At 52.3% G+C, this 20,131-nt stretch overlaps 2 protein-coding genes and 1 long non-coding RNA gene across 3 annotated transcripts; 1 reads left to right on the forward strand and 2 right to left on the reverse strand.

Annotated features, from left to right (window-relative positions):
- Positions 1-11,380: 11,380 nt before the first annotated feature.
- Positions 11,381-13,926, reverse strand: Fgf21 (fibroblast growth factor 21). The gene is made up of 3 exons (XM_070000501.1): positions 13,000-13,926; positions 12,770-12,873; positions 11,381-11,770 (listed from the first exon to the last, which is right to left on the reverse strand). Exons 1-3 carry the CDS (start codon positions 13,457-13,459, stop codon positions 11,495-11,497), a joined length of 840 nt encoding a protein of 279 aa, XP_069856602.1. The 5' UTR covers positions 13,460-13,926; the 3' UTR covers positions 11,381-11,494.
- Positions 13,927-15,464: 1,538 nt separating this feature from the next.
- On the forward strand, positions 15,465-19,028 carry Fut1 (fucosyltransferase 1 (H blood group)). Its single transcript, XM_070001031.1, has 2 exons — positions 15,465-15,888; positions 16,351-19,028. The coding sequence occupies exon 2, from the start codon at positions 16,353-16,355 to the stop codon at positions 17,460-17,462; it is 1,110 nt and encodes a 369-aa protein (XP_069857132.1). The 5' UTR covers positions 15,465-15,888; positions 16,351-16,352; the 3' UTR covers positions 17,463-19,028.
- A 299-nt stretch (positions 19,029-19,327) lies between these two features.
- LOC138812826 (uncharacterized) lies at positions 19,328-19,760 on the reverse strand. The gene is made up of 3 exons (XR_011367642.1): positions 19,660-19,760; positions 19,520-19,576; positions 19,328-19,407 (listed from the first exon to the last, which is right to left on the reverse strand). It is a non-coding gene; the product is annotated as an uncharacterized lncRNA (long non-coding RNA).
- Positions 19,761-20,131: the final 371 nt, after the last annotated feature.

Here is a 20,131-nt window from a genome sequence, read left to right on the forward strand (position 1 = left end):
GAATTTTATTGCCTAGTGGACTTTTTCTTCCTACTGGAGCTTGGTCTACAGAAATCTAGAGCCAGCCTAGCATGGTGGCTCTAGATAGTAGCTAGGCTCTGATTAGCTACTCAGGAGGCTGAGATCTGAGGATCACAGTTCAAAGCCAACCTGGACAGGAAAGTCCATGAGACTCTTCTCTCCAATAAACCACCAGAAAACTGTAAGGTCCGCTCCTGGATGGCTAGCAGACTCCACCCTCCTCGCAGCAAAGTCTCCACCCAGTACCTGCGTTATCTAGGCAACTGAGACACCTGGAAGAGGTCACATCTGCATCCACTGAGGTCACATCTTATTTTTTATTTATTTATTTTTTTTTTTTATTTTTTTTTTTTTGGGTCCGGTCGTGGGGCCTGAACTCTGGGCCTGGGCACTGTCCCTCAGCTCTTCAGCTCAAGGCTAGTGCTCTACCACTTGAGCCACAGCGCCACTTCCGGCTTTTTTCTTTTTGCTTATGTGGTGCTGAGGAATCGAACCCAGGGCCTTGAGCATGCAAGGCAAGCGCTCTACCACTGAGCCACCTTCCCAGCCCTGAGGTCACATCTTAACCTGATGTGGCCACACCTTTCCCCGCCCATACCCTAGATAAGGCCTAGCACAGGCCCAGGCTCTCTCGCTCTGTGTGTGTTCTTTTCTTGCTCTGTCTGCTCTCTCTGCTCTTTTCTAGCTCTTTTCTCTCTCTTTCCTCTCTTTCCCAGCTCTCTCTCATTCCCAGGCCTTTCCCAGCCGCGTGGAGTGCCACCCTTGCCTGGTCCCAGCAGGTCTATTGAATAAACCTACCCCTTACCTGAATACCACATGCTTGCTGCTGTTCTTACTCAGCTACCTCTTTTTAAAAACCTAACAAAAACCAGAAGTGGCGCTGTGGCTCAAGTGGTAGAGTGCTGGCCTTGAGCTGAAGAGCTGAGGGAAGCCTCCAGGACCAGAGTTCAGGCCCCATGACCACCTCCCCCCCACACACACAAAATCCTCACAAACAAGGCAGGGTGCCTGGACTCGGCAGCACAGCCCCCCACCTGGCTCTAGATTTTTTCTCTTTTCTTTTTGTCAGTCATGGGGTTTGAACTCTGGGCCTGGGCGCTGTCCCTCAGCTCTTCAGCTCAAAGCCAGCGCTCTACCACTTGAGCCACAGCGCCACTTCCAGCTTTTTTTATGTGATACTGAGGAATTGAACCCAGGGCCTCAATCTATCACTGAGCTACCTTCCCAGCCTTATAGGTTATTTTTGAGGTAGGGCCTTGCTTTGTGCCTGACACAGCTTAGTCTGCAATTCCCGGATATGGGGATAGAGGTTTGCCACAGACCCCAGACACTGGCTGAGATGGGGCCTGGACCCTCAGTGCTCCCCAAAACACACACCTATGTGTGCCTTCCGGGTCACTGGCCGGCCCACACCACCAAGCCCAGCATTTTAATTGGTGGAGATGAGGCATTGGGAAAGTTTTGCTGGCTTTGAATCCTTGATCCTCTTGATATTTGCCTTCAGGAGTGAGCTACCACCACACCCAGATTTTTAGGGGAGACACTTTGCTAGAAAAACTAGCTCTCTTTCAGCTTCCTGGGGCTATTATTCTCATCTTTGCTATTAGCTCCTGTTTTCTCCCTCAGTCTGAGTCCTCAGGGTGTGGTAAATAATAGGTTTTGGCTTTTTCTTTGTTTCTCATACTGGAATTGAATCCAAGGGGCCCAGTTCCTGCTTGGCAGGCGCTTTACCTATTGAGCCACACCTCCAGCCCTAGAAATGTTTCTTCTTCCTCCTCTTCTTCATTAGCATTGATTAGCTGCGTTCTCCCCCCCCCCATACAGAATGTTTTATTCATTCATTCATTCTTCATTTTTAGTTGTTATTCCTTATGTGGAGAGGGATTCCACTGTTACATCTCCATTCCCTCTGATTCTTTTTCTGTTTTCATATAATTTCCCTGACTCCTAGCCTCTTTCCCATGAGAGGGGCTGGGAACTCTGATCGAACCCTCCTCCTCCCTCTCCTCCATCTGGGCTAGAAAGAAATTGTCTCAGCTGAGCTCCAGAGAGGGGGTCTCAAGGCTTTAACACTAGGATGTCCCAGCCCTGGGCCCTGGGGGCAGCAACACGGAGCAAGGAGCCTCAAGAATGGATCCCCTCAGCCAGGCCCTGGTGGCTCACACCTGTCATCCTAGCTACTCAGGAGGCTGAGATCTGAGGATCGCGGTTCAAAGTCAGCCTGGGCAGGAAAGTCCGTGAAGCTCTTATCTCCAATAAACCACTAGAAAACTGGAAGTGGAGCTCTGGCTTAAGCGGTAGAGCACTCAAGGACAGCTTCCCAGCCCAGAGTTCAAGCCCCATAACTGACAAAAGAAAAAGAATGGATCCCCTTCTCCCACAGCCTGGGATGGGTGTTCTAGAACTTTCCTCCCTGCTGGTCCAGGCAGTTCCTGGCCTCAGCATCTCACTGCGCTGGGTTCTTGGGCCATGGCTGGAGGTGAGCACAGAAGTAGGAGATTGTCCACTTTCGTGGGGTCTCAGAATTGGCGGTGACAGGACAGAAGAGGAATAACAAGGGTTGGGAGTGGGGTTCCCAGACAGGAAGGGCCCCCAATGTGGGTGATGGGGAGCACCAGAGATGGCTGTGGGGCTAGCACAGGAAGACAGGTCCTGAACCCCAGCTCCAGCTCCTCCCTGGAGGATGGCCTTGTACCCACAGGCACCAGCCTCCACCAACGAACCCTGTCACCACTGCCACCAGGAAATGCTGAAGGACACAGGAGCTGGGTATCAGGTCAAACATTGAATATTACCAACAAAACCTGAACTTTGTGTCCTTTATCGAACAGGAAATTACAAGAGATGGGAGACTCCCTGCTTTGTAAGCTTCCCTGGAAAGGAAACTGCCACAGGGTTCAGGCAGATAAAGAGTTTCTGGGGGGGGAGCAAACTAGGATCCCCCCCACAAGATGGAGGTACACAGAGACAGAGAGGAAGGAGAAAGACTAGAGAGAGGGACTTCTGTTGAGCCAGATTGTATAGGGAAGACCGGAGGGGGGACCAGAGGCGGAGGCAGAAGTGATTTCAGAGCCTGGGGAAGCTGTCACTATCAGAGGGACCAGGCTGGTTGAGGAAATGACCTCAGCGGATGAAGCAGTGACCTCAGAACCTGGGATCCTTTGCTAATTCATTCAGATTGTTGACAGTCAGGTGATTACTGGTTTCAGGCAGGTGGAGAGGAAGGAGGGAGGGGCTGCTCTCCCTAGCCCACTTACATTTTTTTTTTTTTTGGGTCCAGTCATGGGGCCTGAACTCTGGGCCTGGGCGCTGTCCCTCAGCTCTTCAGCTCAAGGCTAGCGCTCTACCACTTGAGCCACAGCGCCACTTCCAGCTTTTTTCTTTTTGTTTATGTGGTGCTGAGGAATCGAACTCAAGGCCTCATGCATGCAAGGCAAGGGCAGGAAAGTCCATGAAACTTTTTTTTTTTTGTCCATTGTGGGGCTTGAACTCTGGGTCTGTGGGCTGTTCCTGAGCTCTTCAGCTCGAGGAGAGCACTGTACCACTTGAGCCACAGCACCACTTTCAGTTTTCTGGTGGTTTATTGGAGATAAGAGCCTCATGGACTTTTCCTGCTGGGGCTGGCTTTGAACCATGATCCTCAGATCTCAGCCTCCTGAGTAGCTAAGATTACAGGAGTGAGCCACAGGCAGCACCCAGCTCCATGAGACTTTTATCTCCAATTAACCACCAGAAAACTGGAAGTGGTGCTGTGGCTCAAGTGGTAGAGTGCTTGCCTTGAGCTGAAGAGCGCAGGGACAGTGCCCAAGCCCAGAGTTCAAGCCCCACGACTGACCAAAAAGACAAAGAAAAAAGAAAAAAAGCAACTCAGTGGACATGATGAGAGTTTTAAAACTGTTTTACTCAATATAGCACTTTACTACTGAAGGCTGAAATAAACCATTGTCAGCTCTGTATCCAAGGTGGCTTACATACTTGGAAAACACATATTAAAAACTCAGGTGGCTCAGTGGTAGAGTGCTTGCCTTTTATGCATGAGGCCCTGGGTTTGAGTCCTCAGCACCACATAAGCAGAAAAAGCCAGAAGTGGTTCTGTGGCTCAAGTGGTAGAGCGCTGGCCTTGAGCTGAAGAGCTGAGGGACAGCGCCCAGGGCCAGAGTTCAGGCCTCATGGCCAACCAAAACAAAACAAAACAAAACAAAACAAAACTTGATAACTTAAGAGTGCACAATTGCTTTCATAGATGGATATAAAGCATGACATGCTGATTTTATCTATTTTTTGTTGTTATGGGTCATGGAGTTTGAACTCTGAGCCTGGGCGCTGTCCCTCAGCTCTTCAGCTCAAGGCTAGCGTTCTACCACTTGAGCCACAGCACCACTTTCGGTTTTCTGGTGGTTTATTGGAGATAAGAGCCTCGCGGACTTTTCCTGCTTGGGGCTGGCTTTGAACCATGATCCTCAGATCTCAGCCTCCTAAGTAGCTGGGATGACAGTCTGGGAGCCCCAAGCACTGGGCACTGTATTGTTTTGGTTATGCAGTCCTGGCATAGAAGCCTGGTCCTTGGTAAAAGTCAGGCCAGGGCTCAACCAGAGCCACGCCCCCTCGTACAGAGCCACGCCCCTCTCGCGGAGCCATGCCCTTAAGCAGAACCACTCAGGCTTCGGTCACACCAAGCCACGCCTTCTGCACGAAGCCACGCCCCGCACTCCCAGGCACGCCCCTTACGCAGGAGCTCTGCCCCACACAAAGTTCTTTATTTATAGAGATGGGGGAGAGGGACTTGGTGGTGGACCAGGCTGGCAGATGCCACTGGGTCCTGTGACCAAAGCAAATTTGAGTAATCAGATATTGGGAATCCGGCCTGACTTGGAACAAGAAAATCACAACATCAAAAAAGAAAAGAAAAGCAAGAACGGAAAGCGCGGCAGGACACTAGTTGTTTTGCTGCCAAAGAATCTCATTGTGAGGAAACAGACAAACACACATGACTGGACGACTCCGTATCTCACCTTCAGATTTCCAGGGCCAAGGTCGGGCAAGAGAGAAAAGAATGGGTCAGGAAGAACACATCTGTCCTTCCCTGACTCTCTGAGGAACCCCTGGGTGGAACTGTTCGCTTTGTTGGGTTGTTTTTTTGGTTTGTTTGTTTTTGTTCAGGGACAGCGCCCAGGCCCAGAGTTCAAGCCCCACATCTGACAAAAAAAAAAAAAAAGCTCATGAAAAGAGGGGGGAAATGGGAGAAAGGGAAGGAAGAGGGGACATTGTTGAAGAATTATACTCATTACCTGGTTAATGGAATTGTAACCCCTCTGTACCACACCCTAATAATAACAATAAAAATTATATTAAAGAGGGCTGGGAAGGTGGCTCAGTGGTAGAGCGCTTACCTTGCATGCCTGAGGCCCTGAGTTCAATTCCTCAGCACCACATAAGCAAAAAGAAAAAAGCCGGAAGTGGCGCTGTGGCTCAAGTGGTAGAGTGCTAGCCTTGAGCTGAAGAGCTGAAGGACAGCGCCCAGGCCCAGAGTCCAGGCCCACTACTGGACCCCAAAAAAAATTATATTAAAGAGAGTACATTCTTTTTTATTTATTTAAAAAATGTTTTAGTTAGTATACAATGACCACAATTAAAGCAATTGTGATATTTTTGTACACACACATAGTGCATTTTGAACAAATTCAGCCCTCTGCCATGTTCATCTTCTCCTTCCCCCAAATGAATTTTTTGTATGTGCTTGTTTGCCAGGCATAGGGCTTGAACTCAGGGCTTGGGTGCTGTTCCTGAGCTTTTTTTCACTCAAGGCTAGCAATCTACCTTATTACCCACAGCTCCATTTCTGGCTTTTTGGTGATGAGTAATGGGAGATAAATCTCACAGCCAGGCTTAGGTGGCTCAGACCTGTCATCCTAGCTACTTGGGAGGCTGAGATCTCAGGATCATGACTTGAAGCCAGATAGGAAAGTCCTTAAGACTCTTAACTCCAAAAAGCCAAAGTAAAGTTGTGGTTCAAGTGGTAGAGTGCTAGCCTTGAGCAAAAGACGCTCAAGGACAAAGCCCAGGCCCTAAGTTCAAACCCCAGGACCAGCACCAAAATAAGAGTCTCATAGGGGCTGGGAATGTGGTTTAGTGGTAGAGTATTTGCCTAGCATGCAGAAAGTCATGGGTTTGATTCCTCAGTACTACATAAACAGAAAAGGCTGGAAGTGGCACTGTGGCTCAAGTGGTAGAGTGCTAGCCTTGAGAACAGTGCCCAGGCCCTGAGTTCAAGCCCCAAGACTGGCAAAAAAAAAAAAAAGACAATACTACTATAGACCAACTGGCTGAAATTTAACAACTGTTTATTCATTTTTTTTCTTTCTTTTTGTTGGTAGTGGGGCTTGAACACAGGGCTGGGTGCAGTTTCTGAGCCTCTGTGTGGTCAAGGTTAGTGCTCTACCACTTGAACCACAGCACCACTTCCAGTATTTGAGTGGTTAATTGGAGATAAGAGCCTCACAGGACCTTTCTACCTGGGCGAGCTTCCAGTAGCGATCTTCAGATCTCAGCCTCCTAAGTAGCTAGGATTACAGGTGTGAGCCACCAGCATCTGCTTCAATGCTTATTCTGATAGTTTTAGTTTTGTCTCACTATGTTACCCAGATGTGAGCTACTGGTGCCTGGCTGGTGGAGGTCAGCATTTCAAATTATGAGTGTGATTCATCAAACATCATTATTCACCAATCTTGGTACTGTTAATCTCACTTGCTGTTAAACCCACACAAGTGGAGACAGAGGGGCACCACACACTGAGATATTGAAGGTCCTTTATTTTTTATCTTTTATTTTTATTGTGAAAATACTGTACAGAGGGGTTACAATTACATGGGCAAGATAATGAGCACATTTCTTATCAAGCATTGTAGCCTCCTCCTTTGTTTCCCCTTCCCATCCCTTCCCATCCTCCCCCCGCCCCCCTTGAAGGTCCTTTATTAAAGCTATTGCCCCACAAAAAAAGTCTCAGCTCTGAGAGGAAGATAAGTGGGCTTTTTTTTTTTTTTTTTGGTTCTGGTCGTGAGGCCTAAACTCTGGGCCTGGGCGCTGTCCCTCAGCTCTTCAGCTCAAGGCTAGCGCTCTACCACTTGAGCCACGGCGCCACTTCCAGCTTTTTTCTTTTTGCTTATGTGGTGCTGAGGAATCGAACCCAGGGCCTCAGGCATGTAAGGAAAGTGCTCTACCACTGAGCCACCTTCCCAGCCCGATAAGAGTGGTTTTTAAAGGCAGAAACTGTACATTTTATATATGTTTAGTCAGTACCAGGCAGATTAGGTACTGATCAGATAAAGAGACAACTGGAAAACCAGGTCTCAGTGGCTCACGCCTGTAACCCTAGCTCCTCAGGAGGCTGAGTATCATGGTTCAAAGCTAGCTGGGGCAGCAAAGTCTGTGAGATTCTTATCTCCAATGAACCACCAGAAAGCTGGAAGTGGCGCTGTGGCTCAAGTGGTAGAGTGCTTGCCTTGAGCTGAAGAGCTGAGGTACAGCGCCCAGGCCCAGAGTTCAAACCCCATGAGACACCTGGAGCTACAAGGAGATAGTGGCAGTGCATTCTCTCTCTCTCTCTCTCTCTCTCTCTCTCTCTCTCCCTCTCTCTCTATCTCTCCCTCTTTCTTCCCTCTTTCTCTCTCCCTCTTTCTCTCTCTGTCTCTGTCTCTGTCTGTCTGTCTGTCTCTCTTTCTCTCTGTGCCAGTGCTGCTACTTGAACTCTGGGCCTAGCCAATGTCCCTGGGCTTCTTTTGCTCCAGGAGAGCACTTGAGCCACAGTATCACTTCCAGCTTTTTTGAGTTTTATTGGAGATAAAGAGTTTCACAGACTTTCCTACCCCAGCTGGCTAGGAAGAATGATCCTCAGATCTCAGCCTCCTGAGTAGCTAGGATGACAGGCATGAGCCGCCAGTGTTCAGCTGCATATATTGAAAAGGAGACTGGGTCTAAGCTTCCCCTAGGTAATTAGCCATTAATTTTCCCTGATTTTGTTTCCCTAAATGGTTTGCTTTTATTTAACATATCTATTAGGTTTAAGTGTGCTCATCTGGTTTGCTTTGCTCACATTTAACACTTTCGTTGGATTTGATTCCATGCACCTTGTGTGGTTTTAGCCTGTGTTAGCTTTGTGCTAGCTGCTGGTCTTTGTGGGACAAGAGTCCACCAGCCGTCTACCAACTCTCCAATAAAGACTCATAACTTGGTCTTTTAAGTGGTCTTCTCTGTTTCTTGTGACTAGGTTTCCTTGCAACAATATCTCTTAATGAAACAAAAGTGTCAGCTAAAGGGCTCACAACCTACATAGGTGGTTAAACAGGAGTGAGTCATAGCTCAACAATTTGATCTAGTGATATATTTTCTCTTTGGGCTCCTGATTTTTCCTTTATCTTGGAAACTGCATGGCCCTCCGCTGAAAAACTAGAGACAGGGCTAAGTTAGGAATTTCCCTGCTAGCAGGCTGGGTATGGTGGTTCACACCTGTAATCCCAGTTCTCATGAGGCCTTGAGGGAGAATTGCAATCCTCAAAAGTGCTCTACTACTTAGTCCTGGCCATTTTGGGTTTAATTATTTTTCAAGTAGGGTCCCAACTTGATCCTGGGACCACCTTGAACCGCAGTCCTCTTACCAATGTTTCTGGCTACATAGCTCAAGTGGAGAGGGCTAGCTTTGAGCAAAAGACCCTCAGGGAGAGGCTGGGAAGGTGGCTCAGTGGTAGATTGCTTGACCTCAAATGCATGAGGCCCTGGGTTCGATTCCTCAGCACCACAGAAGCAGAAAAAGCCAGAAGTGGCGCTGTGGCTCCCAGGGCTAGCCTTGAACTGAATAGCTGAGGGACAGTGACCAGGCCCAGAGTTCAAGCCCCATGACCGACAAAACACACACACACACACACACACACACACACACACACACACACACACAAGCAGTTCAGGAGGGAAGGAAAGAGAAAGAAAGAAAAGGAATGGCTTCTCTTATCTCTAAGACTTTTCAGAGCTGAATGAATTACCCCCCCCCCCCCCCCCCCCCGTGGCTGTGAGAATCAGGCAATGTTACTTAGACCCAGGATCCTTATATATTTGTGCTTGTTATTACTGTTATTGTTTTTGTTTTGGATTCCAGGTGTTTAAGGGCTCTCCTCCCAGGCTGACGAACAGTTTGTGGAAGAAGTTTGTAATCCAGTGTTTGGAGAACTGTAAAATGGTGACATTATCACTATTTTTAGGCATGGAAATTTGGCCGTGGAATGTTTAAAAGCAAGTTAATTGTTTCCAAATTAATTGATCATTAACAAGAAGCCCACATGGGTGTGGATTTCCTTGTCCTCCTATGGAGCAGGCTGGTCAGACCTGAAAAGATTTCATCAGACCGATCGTGCGGGGGGTTATGAAAACTGGCCTGGGGCCTTAGAAGGAGAAGAGACCAATGGGTTTCATCAGGGCAGGAGTTTTGGTTTTGCAAGCTGCAAAATGTCTGGAGACAGATTGCACAAGGCTGTGGCTAGACTCACCGTTACCGCATGATAGCCTTGGAAATGATTAAAGTGGTAATGTTTATGCTCTGGATATCTGGTCATATGTTTGAGAAATGACGCTGTCATCATATTGCTGTCAGATGGGCACCAGCAGTTCACATGTGTATCCCAGCTACTCAGGAGGCTGTGATCTGAGGAGCACAGTTTGTAAAGTTGTCAAGTTGTATGCCCGCTCATCTGTGTGTGTGTGTGCGCGCGTGTGTGTGCGTGGGCACGCACGAGCATGCGCATGTGTGTGTGTCAGTACTGAGGCTTGAACTGTGGTCCTCCAGTTCTCATTTGCTTGGCTCTTTCCACTCAAGGCTGGAATGGAGCTCCTGCTTGAGCCCCAGCTTTGCTTCTGGCTTTATTGCTGGGTAATGAGAGATGAGAAGACCTAATCTTCCTATCTCCTAGGACTCCCAGGGTGTCTAGATGGCCAGCCTGCTGATCCCTTGGGATTGAAGGGGCATCCTTATAGCCAATGCACCTCCCAGAACCCAGAATTCTTTTTGTGTATGTGTGTTGGTCATGGGACTTGAACTCTGGGCCTGGGTGCTGTCCCTCAGCTCTTGAGCTCAAGGTAAGCGCTCTACCACTTGAGCCACAGCGCCACTTCCTGTTTTCTTGTGTGGTTTACTGGAGATCAGAGTTTCACGGACTTTCCTGCCTGGGCTGACTTTGAACCTCGATCCTCAGATCTCAGCCTCCTGAGTAGCTAGGATTACAGGTGTGAGCCCCCAGTGCCTGCAAACCCAGAAGTCTTTACTCCAGACTCTGAGGACCAAGACATCTCCCCGTAATGATGCTCATAAACCCAAGAAAACTACATTTCCCATGAGGTTATGGGGCCTCAGGGTCAAAAACACAAAAACAACAACAAAAACCCTAGCTGGGTGCCAGTGGCTCATGCCTGTCATCCTAGTTACTCAGGAGGCTGAGATCTGAAGATCACAGTTCAAAGCCAGCCCGGGCAGGAAACCCTGTGAGACTCTTATCTCCAATAAACCACTAGAAAACCAGAAGTGGTACTGTGGCTCAAGCGATAGAGTGTTCATCTTGAGCTGAAGAGCATAGGGATAGCGCCTAGGCCCAGGGTTCAAGCCCCATGACTGACAAAAACAAAACAAAACAAAAAACCCTATTGATTTTTTTTTTTTTGTCGGTCATGGGGCCTGAACTCTGGGCCTGAGCACTGTCCCTCAGCTCTTCAGCTCAAGGCTAGCGCCCTACCACTTGAGCCAAATCACCACTTCCAGCTTTTTCTGCTTATGTGGTGCTGAGGAATCAAACCTAGGGCCTCATGCATGCAGGGCAAGCACTCTACCACTGAGCCACCTTCCTAGCCCTCCTATTGATATTTTTGAGGCACCTCTGAGACATAGTTCCACATTGCGTCCACAAGAAGGTAAAGATGGATGATCAATCCTGTCCTGTTAGGGCTGGGATAAATTAGTCACTGGTGGTTCAAACCTGTAAGTCTACTAGTGCAGGAAGCTGAGATCTGAGGATTGTGGCTCAAAGCCAGGAAAATTCATTAGACTCTTATCTCCAATGAATCATCAGAAAACCGGAAGTGGTGCTGTAGCTCAAAGTGAGAGAGTACCAGCCTGGAGCACAAAGTTCAGGGACAGCGACCAGGCTGAGTTCAAACCCCGGACCATCAAAAAAAAAAAAAAATCAAGGATAGTCCTGGAGACGCTGGGATCAGCTTGTCTGAGGTGGACCCTGGGGCAGCTGGGACCAAGGGCCATGAAGGGGTGGGGAGAGGGGGGTCCCAGACTCAAGGAGACACCAGAAACATTGTCATTTTCACCTTCAAATGCTGATGCTCCCCTCACAGACTCTTTATTACTCAAGTAAGAAAAATAAAAAAATAAATAAGATAAATACCCCCCATAAATAAGAGGAACCCCCAAAACATGTGGACTGTGGCTTCAGGATGCATAGCTGGGGCTTCGGCCCTGCAACAGTCCCACCATACTCAGAGGGTCGGAGGAGCCGACATCAGGGGGCTCAGGAGCCAGGATCCCGGGGGGCTCCGGCAGTGCGGGGGGCACACCAGGCAGGGGCAGGAAGCGGGCTGGCCCCCAGGGTGCTGGATCCTGGGGAGGCAGGCGCAGGGGGAGACCCAGGGCTTCAGAACGGTAAATGTTGTATCCATCTTCCAGAAGCAGCTCCTGGAAGCTGCAAACCTCAGGGTCAAAGTGGAGCTGGGGAAAGACAGGAAAGATGAGTTAGAGCCTCCCACTTCCTTTCACTCAGCCCTGAGGCCCAGACCCCAGCCCTAGATCCAGGCTCCAATCATTCTGTCTCCAGGAACCAGGACTGTATGGGTGGATTTTATTTATTTATTGTCAGTCCTGGGGCTTGAACTTGGGACCTGGGTGCTGTCCTTGGTCTTATGCTCAAGGCGAGTGCTTGACCACTTGAACCACACCACTTCCAATTATTCTAGTGGTTCATTGAAGATCAGCATCTCGTGGACTTTCTTCCAACTGCCATCCTTAGATATCAGCCTTTTGAGTAGCTAGGATTACAGGCATGAGCCACCAGCAGCGCCCAGCTCATAGGTGGTTTTTTTTTTTTTCTTTTTTTTTGGTCGGTTGTGGGGCTTGAACTCTGGGCCTGAGCACTGTCCCTCTGCTCTTTAGCTCAAGGTGAGCACTTGAGCCACAGAGCCACTTCCAATTTTCTGGTGGTTTATTAGAGGTAAGAGTCTCACGGACTTTCCTTGCCCGATCTGGCTTTGAACTGTGATCCTCAGATCTCAGCCTCCTGAGTAGCTAGTATGCCAGGCGTGAGCCACAGGCACCCAGACTCATAAGTGGATTTTTGCTGTCCCCAAGGCCGCTCCAGAGAACAGGTCAGCTGTCAGTCAAGGCTGTCATAGGCCAGGCAGAGCGCCTTCACCGCTGCCCATGTCCCATGGCCACTTAATTAGACCATGGACCACAGCCTCTGGGGCCACATGTCAGGAGCCCAGGGTGGCTCTGGTGGCAGGTACCACAATCCTGGTCACAGGATGTGGCCTTCAAGCCTATCCCTAAACTTCCTGCCTGAGCCTGGTCTTGCAAATTCTGATAACCATCACTCCCCCCTCACAAGGGGTTAAAGCAGGAAACCAAGGCTAGCCAGAACCTAGTGAGCAAGACACCTGATCATGGGATGACAGAGAAGAAGTGTGCAGGATGGAGGTTCAGGCAACTTACTGATCCATACAGTGTCCCGTCTGGTCTCTGGCATAAGAATCTGGATGTCTTGATCCCTAAGATTTGAATGACTCCTGGCTTCAAGGCTTTCAGCTCCAAGAGACCTGGGAGAGACAAGGGGACGACCCTCAACAAAGCTGCTACCAACCCAGTTACAACTATCCCAGATCCAGGGACCCCAGACCCTTTGTATCACCTTGCCACCCTACTGGCTTAGTCTTCACACTTACTTTCAGGGCTCCGGTGCGCAGTCCCCACCACCGTGCCATCTGCCCTGATCTCCAGATGGGCTTCCGTCTCCTGAGTGTCATCTGTGTAGAGGTGCCGAAGCCGAACTTGACCCCCAAATTGGAGGAGGGGGCTGGAGTCAGGGATAGGCCGTGCCTTGCATGCTCCCAGGATTATGACAGCCAGCACAAGGCCCCCCAGCCCCTGGGCCCCAGCCCTGGTGTTTGCCCGGTCCATCAACGGCAAAGGTGACCTGATGAGGTCCAGGTGTGCGTCAACTGGTCGAGATGAGTGGGCCGAGGTCTCGTCTCCGACCACCTGAATGCTTGGTTGCCCTTCCGCCCGGATTCCCAGCTTCCACACCACCAATGCTCTGGGATGGATGCAGCAGCTCCGGAATTTATACCCACACCAACCTGCCCACGTGCCCTCTCCAAGCCTGATGCGTGATATTTGACCCATTTGGCAACAGCCAGAATTCCACCGTGGCCAGGATGGCCTGGGCAGACAGATGATGCAATGGCTGCTGGGAGGGGGTCCTTGGAGGTGCAGCTGCACTCCTACGTGGGGGGGGGAGGGGAGAACTTGATGAACTGGAACCTGGGTGAAGGGACCTCCTGGGTCTCAGGAGGGAGGATGGGAGTTCTCAAGTCCTGGATCTGAGGAAGGAGGCTGGGGCCTGGGTTTCTGGATCTGAGGGAGGGAGGTTGGGGCCTAGACCCCTGGACTTGAGGCTCTGAGGGAGGAGGCAGGGTCTGGACCCCCAGATCTGAGGGAGGAGGCTGGGGTCTGGACCCCTGGATCTGAGAGAGGAGGCTGGGGCCTAGACCCCTAGGTATGAGGGAGTAGGTTGGGGCCTGGACCCCTGGGTCTGAACCCCTGGGTCTGAGGGAGGAGGCTGGGGTCTGAACTCCTGGACTTGAGGATCTGAGGGAGGAGGCAGGGTCTGGACCCCTGCTTCTGAGGGAGGAGGCTGGGGTCTGGATTCCTGGGAATGAGGGAGGGAGGTTAGGGCCTGGACCCCTGGACTTGAGGGTCTGAGGGAGGAGGCAGGGTCTGGACCCCCAGATCTGAGGGAGGAGGCTGGGGCCTGGACCCCTGGGTCTGAGGGTAGAGGCTGGGGCCTGGACCCCTAGATCTAAGGGACGAGGCTGGGGCCTAGACCCTTAGGTCTGAGGGAGTAGGTTGGGACCTGGACCCCTGGGTCTGAACCCCTGGGTCTGAGGGAGGAGGCTGGGGTCTGGACCCCTGGACTTGAGGATCTGGGGGAGGAGGCTGGGGTCTGGACCCTTGGGTCTGAAGGAGGGGGGCTGGGACTGGACTTCTGAGGAAGGAGCAGGCTTTTCCCCCAAGTGTAACTACTGTCCCTTTGATTTCAGGGGCTGGGTTGTGAAGGGACATGGCTCCGGGTGGGTTAAGCTGCCACTGCCTCGTTGAAGAACTGTCCTGAGCAGGTGTCACCTTCCAGCCTGGGCCTGGCCTTCGGCCAGCCTCAGCCTCACCAATGCCACCGGCTACACTGGGACCCTGCGGGGCCTGGGCTGTGTCCTCCCTGATGCAATCCCAGGGCTTCTTTCACCAGAGCCACAGGATCCCTGGGGCAGGTGCTCCCAAAATAACTAATGGGGCAGGGCAGACTGCTCACAGAGAAATCAGACTCAGAAATGGGCATGCTGTGTGTGTGTGTGTGTGTGTGTGTGTGTGTGTGTGTGTGTGTGTGTGTGTGTGTGTGTGTGTGACTCCTAGAGGCTCCTTCTCGAGGGTGCTGGAGCTGAGTTCTCAGATCTGAGGGAGGGGGGTCTAGGATGTGGGTCCTTGGGTCTGAGGAAGGAGGCTGGGACCTGGACCCCTGGGTCTGAGGGAGGAGGCTGGGGCCTGGAACCCCTGGGTCTAAGGGAGGAGGCAGGGGCCTGGAACCCCTGGGTCTGGGACACCAGCAGCAATGGAGATCCTGATGCAGGAGGGGCTGGGTGTAGGGAGGCCCTCTGACAACGGAAACAGGTCTTGCTGTGGGGTGGAGCTCAGATCTCTCTTGGGGCGCCACAGCGTGGAAGCAAGCAAGCATGGATCGTGTTTCCTGGGGGGGGGTGGGGGTCGCTCAATTCTGCCGTGTTCAGCAACGGTGGCTTTCGGTCTGCAGGAAGTCCTGTTGGCGGATGGTGGATGGTGCACCCCCTGACCCCAGGCAAGCTCGGAGGGGGGGGGGCGTCAGGGCATCTGGGTCTCTCGGCGTTCAGCGGGGCGATGACCAGGCTGATGATCCAGCCTGGGGGCTCGGGGGACCGGCCTGGAAAACAGGTTCTCTGTTCCTTGGACCGGGCGGGGCCCCGTTGGGACGACCCTGCCCTCTGAGGAGGCCAGGTGTCAGGGCGGGGCCGCCCGGGGTGCTGGGAGGGAGGGAGAGGAGGGAGGGGAGAGAAGGGCGGGAGGAGGGAGGGAGGAGGAGGAAGATGAGGAGGGGGAGAAGATAAGCATCGTCCAGGGACCGGAAGAGGGCCGGATAGGGGTTCAGCCAGCCGCTGGGTCGAGCTTGGACTGCCCCGGGCTGGGGATGGAGGGGGCCGGCTGCAGGCCTCACCCGATCTTGGGGTGAAGGCCCCGCTCTAGCCGGGGCGCCCCGCCCTCCGCACCCCATCAGAGCTGGGGCGGGGCTCCCGGCTACCTGGCCGGCCCTGGAAGGTGGAGGTTCGGAGTTCGGCGGGGGGAGGGGGGGTGAGGGTGGGGGCGGGCCGCGCCCCGATTCCTGCTTGAGCTCCCCGTCAGTCCCTGGGAAGCCGGCGCCGAGAGCCTGCCCGTTCCCCACCACCACCACCCCGGAGCCGGGGCTCCGGATGCCGCCTCGCGTCCCCAGCCTCCAGGTGGCCAGACCCGACCCCCACCCAGGACTCCAGGTGAGCCGGCTGGGGGAGGCCGGGTGGGGCCCTTGCCTCCTCCCACCGGGCGATCGCCCCTAGCCTCTCTCAGGAGTCACCTCCAGGTTCCCCGGAGCCTCCCCCCAAACCTTCAGCCTTGGTGTGTGGGGGCCTGGGGGGCCTCCACATGAGCTGTGGTTCCCACGCGCCCGGTGGGGCCCGGTGTGTCTTAGACAGGTACAAGGGTGGGAGGTGGTTTTCCCTTTGGGGGCCTTCCATGTGGGGTTGTACGAGGTTCCCAGAGGGGCTCCCCCCTTCCCCAGGCCCCGGACCCTCTGCTAACTTGGAAAGTGCACGTTTCACCCACCTTTTGCATGTGCATCCTGGGAGATGGAGTCTTGGGCTTCTCTGTCACCAGGGAGTTTTGAACTTCCGAGCTCTCCTCTCTGACCTAAGCCAGGACTCCATCACCCCCTGAACTTCCCCTTTCCTTCCCTGCAGCCATGTGGGCCCCCAGCAGAAAGCACCTCTGCCTGGCCTTCCTGATTGTTTGTCTCCTGTCGGCCATCTTCCTCCACCTGCACCAAGATGTGCTTCAGAACGCTCTCCACTTGTCTCTGCTGTGTCCAGACCGAGGCCTGACATCCCCGGTGGCCATTGTGTGCATGCCCAGATCACCGGGGATAGCCAACAGCTCATCTCCCAGTTCCCAGCACCTTCAGCCTCTCTCTGGCACTTGGACCATTTATCCCGATGGCCGGTTTGGGAACCAGATGGGGCAGTACGCCACCCTGCTTGCCCTGGCTCAGCTCAATGGGCGCCGGCCCTTCATCCTGCCTGCCATGCATGCCACACTGGCCCCTGTGTTCCGCATCACCCTGCCCGTGTTGGCCACTGAGGTGGAGAGCCGCACTCCTTGGCAGAACCTGCAGGTACATGACTGGATGTCAGAGGAATACTCCCACTTGAGTGAACCCTTTCTGAAGCTGTCTGGCTTTCCCTGCTCTTGGACTTTTTTCCACCACGTGCGGGAACAGATCCGCAGGGAGTTCACCCTGCACGACCACCTTCGTGAAGAGGCTCAGTGGGTCTTGAGACGGTTCCGTCTGGGCCCCGACGGTCGCCACCCTCGGACTTTCGTGGGTGTCCATGTGCGCCGAGGGGACTACCTAGAGGTGATGCCTCATCGCTGGAAGGGTGTGGTGGGTGACCAGACTTACCTCCAGCAGGCCATGGATTGGTTCCGGGCACAGCACGAAGACCCCATCTTTGTGGTCACCAGCAATGGAATGGAGTGGTGCCGGAAAAACCTCGACACCTCCCAGGGTGACGTGGTTTTTGCCGGTAATGGGCTGGAGAGCAACCCGGCGTGGGATTTCGCCCTGCTCCTCCAGTGCAACCACACCATCATGACCATTGGCACATTCGGCTTCTGGGCTGCCTACCTGGTGGGTGGGGACACTGTCTACCTGGCTAACTTCACCCTGCCCGACTCTGATTTTCTAAAGATCTTCAAACCAGAAGCTGCCTTCCTGCCTGAATGGGTGGGCATTAATGCTGACCTGTCCCCCCTGAGGACGCGTTTCCCAGGAAGCTTTCTGAATAAAGCCTGAGATGGATCCAAAGCAGGTGGGTACCCACTTCTCAAGCAATTCTCATTGGCAAGCCTTCTGGAACTATCAGAATGCTATGACCCACAGGATATCATCTCGTGATGGCCAGCCCTGGCTGGCTGTTCTAGAAAGTTCAGTGTTCACCTGCTTTTTCTGGTTCATACTTCTGGGTGGCTGCACCCAGCAACAGGGAACAACACTTCCCCCTTCTTGACTGACCTGCTGCTTTTTCTAGAAGAGGAGCTCTTTCTCCCCTGCATCTTCAGGTAACAGAAGGAACTCAGGGTTTACCAAGAGCAAGCACCAGGGGAGAAATAACAGTTACCTGACCACAGGGCTGGGAAGATGGCTCAGTGGTAGATCGCTTGCCTTGCATGCCTGAGGCCCTGGGTTCGATTCCCCAGCATCACATAAGCAAAAAGAAAAAAAGTCGGAAGTGGCGCTGTGGCTCAAGTGGTAGAGCACTAGCCTTGAGCTGAAGAGCTGAGGGACAGCGTCCAAGCCCAGAGTTCAGGCCCCACGACTAGACCCAAAAAAAAAAAACAAAAAACAAAAAACAGTTACCTGACCTCGCCTTACTGTACAGCAAGCACTTCTCAGTTCTTCTCATGTGTTTCTGGGAGTTTCTGATTTATTCTAGAGAAGGCCACGTCTCATGCCCTGTGAAAAAATCTTGCAGGACTTTGCCGGAGGGGACAGTAGATCACTGGGAGAGAATCTCATGAAGACACAACCAAAGCTCAACACTCCACTGCCTGAAAGATCTGGTAAAACAAGTCAGTCTCTAGCTGTGCTCACCACAGCCTCTGAAAAGGTTGGGCAGGTTGTAAGTACAGCTTATTTCTGTCCAGCCTTCACTTCCAAGAAAGCCTCAAAGAAATTGTCTAGGAGGCTCAAAGAGGCTCAAAGAGGAAAGAGTTAAAGAGTTAACTGCCAGGCACTGATGGCCTATAAATCCTAGCTACTCAGGAGGCTGAGATCTGAGGATCATGGTTCAAAGCCTGCCAGTCAGGGAAGTCCATGAGAGACTAATCTCCAATAAATTACCAAAAAGCCAGAAGTGGAGCTGTGGCTCACGTGGTAAAGCACTAGCCTTGAGCTAACAAAGCCCAAGCCCTTAGTTCAAGCCCCAGGATTGGCATGCGTGTGTGTGTGTGTGTGTGTGTGTGTGTGCGCACGCACGCACGCACACACACACACACACACACACTACACACACACACACACACACACACACATACTACACAGGAGCTACTCTTGGGATCCTGCACCTGAGATGCAGAACCTTGCAGAAATCCAAGGATTTTGATTTTTCTTTTTAATGCTCAAAACTACCAAAGATAATAAATGCACATCTAGGCTCTGGGTGTAAGATCAAGAAAGTTAACTCCATGGGGCTGGGAAGGTGGCTCAGTGGTAGAGTGCTTGCCTTGCATGCCTGAGGCACTGGGTTCGATTCCTCAGCACCACATAAGCAAAAAAAGAAAAAAAAAGACGGAAGTGGCACTGTGGCTCAAGTGGTAGAGCGCTAGCCTTGAGCTGAAGAGCTGAGGGACAGCACTCAGGCCCAGAGTTCAGGCCCCATGACCGGACCCCCCCAAGAAAGTTAACTCCTCAGCTCAGATGCTGGGAAGCAAAGGTCTGTTTGCTGGATGTTATCAGATTTGCAAGAAAAAAAACAACAAAAAACTAGAGGGCAATGTGTTCCTCCTTATCAACCACTGCCCACCGTCATGTGCCTCTTAGCTGCCCCAGCTCTCTGGCCCTGGCTCTTGGCAAGTCCAGGATGAACAGAGCAAGCCCTGCAGACCCCTGGGCTCAGCCCAAACAGGAGTACAAGGGCTGACCAGAAGGATGGGGTTTTTGACTCACACTTTCACGATCCCTTCCTTCCTGCTTTCTTGGGAGTGTGGAGGAAGAATACTGTGAAATGCAATCACAAAGCCTATGGGAAGAGGAGGGGCCCTTCACCCATCAGGGATATTCAGGGTACAATTCCCAACTCCGTTTGCCCCACGCGGGAGAGTGGGAGGTAATAATTAAAAGCCCTAACTTACCCTGTCTCTTTGGCTTTTTATTGGGGGTGGGGAGTTGTATGTACCGCATATTTGAGCCTGTAAAGGGAAAGGTGTGGAGCTCTCTCGTGGTATCTTGGGGCAGGGTACCTACTTAGATGGAGCTGCGCCATGCTGCTGACCTTGTGTGAATTGTCCATTTTTCCGGTGCTCCAAATCAGAAGAGATTTTTCCAGGACCCAAAGGCCTGAGACCCTGAGTGTTGCCTCACTCCTACCCCGAATCTCTCTTCATGGGGGGGGGGGGGGGGGGGGGAGGGAAGAAGGGGGGAGGGATTCAGCGTGCGCTGGGGGAGAAAGGGAGGAGCCAGTAAGCTGAGTTGTATCATTAAACTACATTTCCCATAAAGCACAGGTGCCGGCGGCGCTGGCTTTCCATTCCCCCCCTCGGGAAATGGAGGGAAAAGGCCCTCAAGGCCTTTTGGGAGTTGTAGTCCCAGCCTAAAAGCCGATGACTTCCTCCGTATCACTGTGGCCAGGTGCCAGGGTTGCTTCCAACCATTCAGAGGGCATCCAGCCCGCAGCCTGGGGCCTAGGAAGGGGAGGGCACTAAGCGCCGGGAACGGGGTCTTGGCTGTTGAAGCCAGAGCAAGGC

Source organism: Dipodomys merriami, unplaced genomic scaffold (genome assembly GCF_024711535.1).
Source record: "Dipodomys merriami isolate MVZ:Mamm:240054 unplaced genomic scaffold, mDipMer1.0.p SCAF_57, whole genome shotgun sequence".
Classification (NCBI taxonomy): domain Eukaryota; kingdom Metazoa; phylum Chordata; class Mammalia; order Rodentia; family Heteromyidae; genus Dipodomys; species Dipodomys merriami.

What these genes read in the sequence shown, in the direction of transcription:
- Fgf21 (XM_070000501.1), bottom strand. Translation starts at nt 13,459, where the DNA reads ATGGGTCAAATATCACGCATCAGGCTTGGAGAGGGCACGTGGGCAGGT. An exon ending in TGCGCACCGGAGCCCTGAAA is followed by an intron (nt 12,874 to 12,999) that starts GTAAGTGTGAAG and finishes TGTCTCTCCCAG; the next exon opens with GTCTCTTGGAGCTGAAAGCC. An exon ending in ACGGGACACTGTATGGATCA is followed by an intron (nt 11,771 to 12,769) that starts GTAAGTTGCCTG and finishes GTCTTTCCCCAG; the next exon opens with CTCCACTTTGACCCTGAGGT.
- Fut1 (XM_070001031.1), top strand. Translation starts at nt 16,353, where the DNA reads ATGTGGGCCCCCAGCAGAAAGCACCTCTGCCTGGCCTTCCTGATTGTT.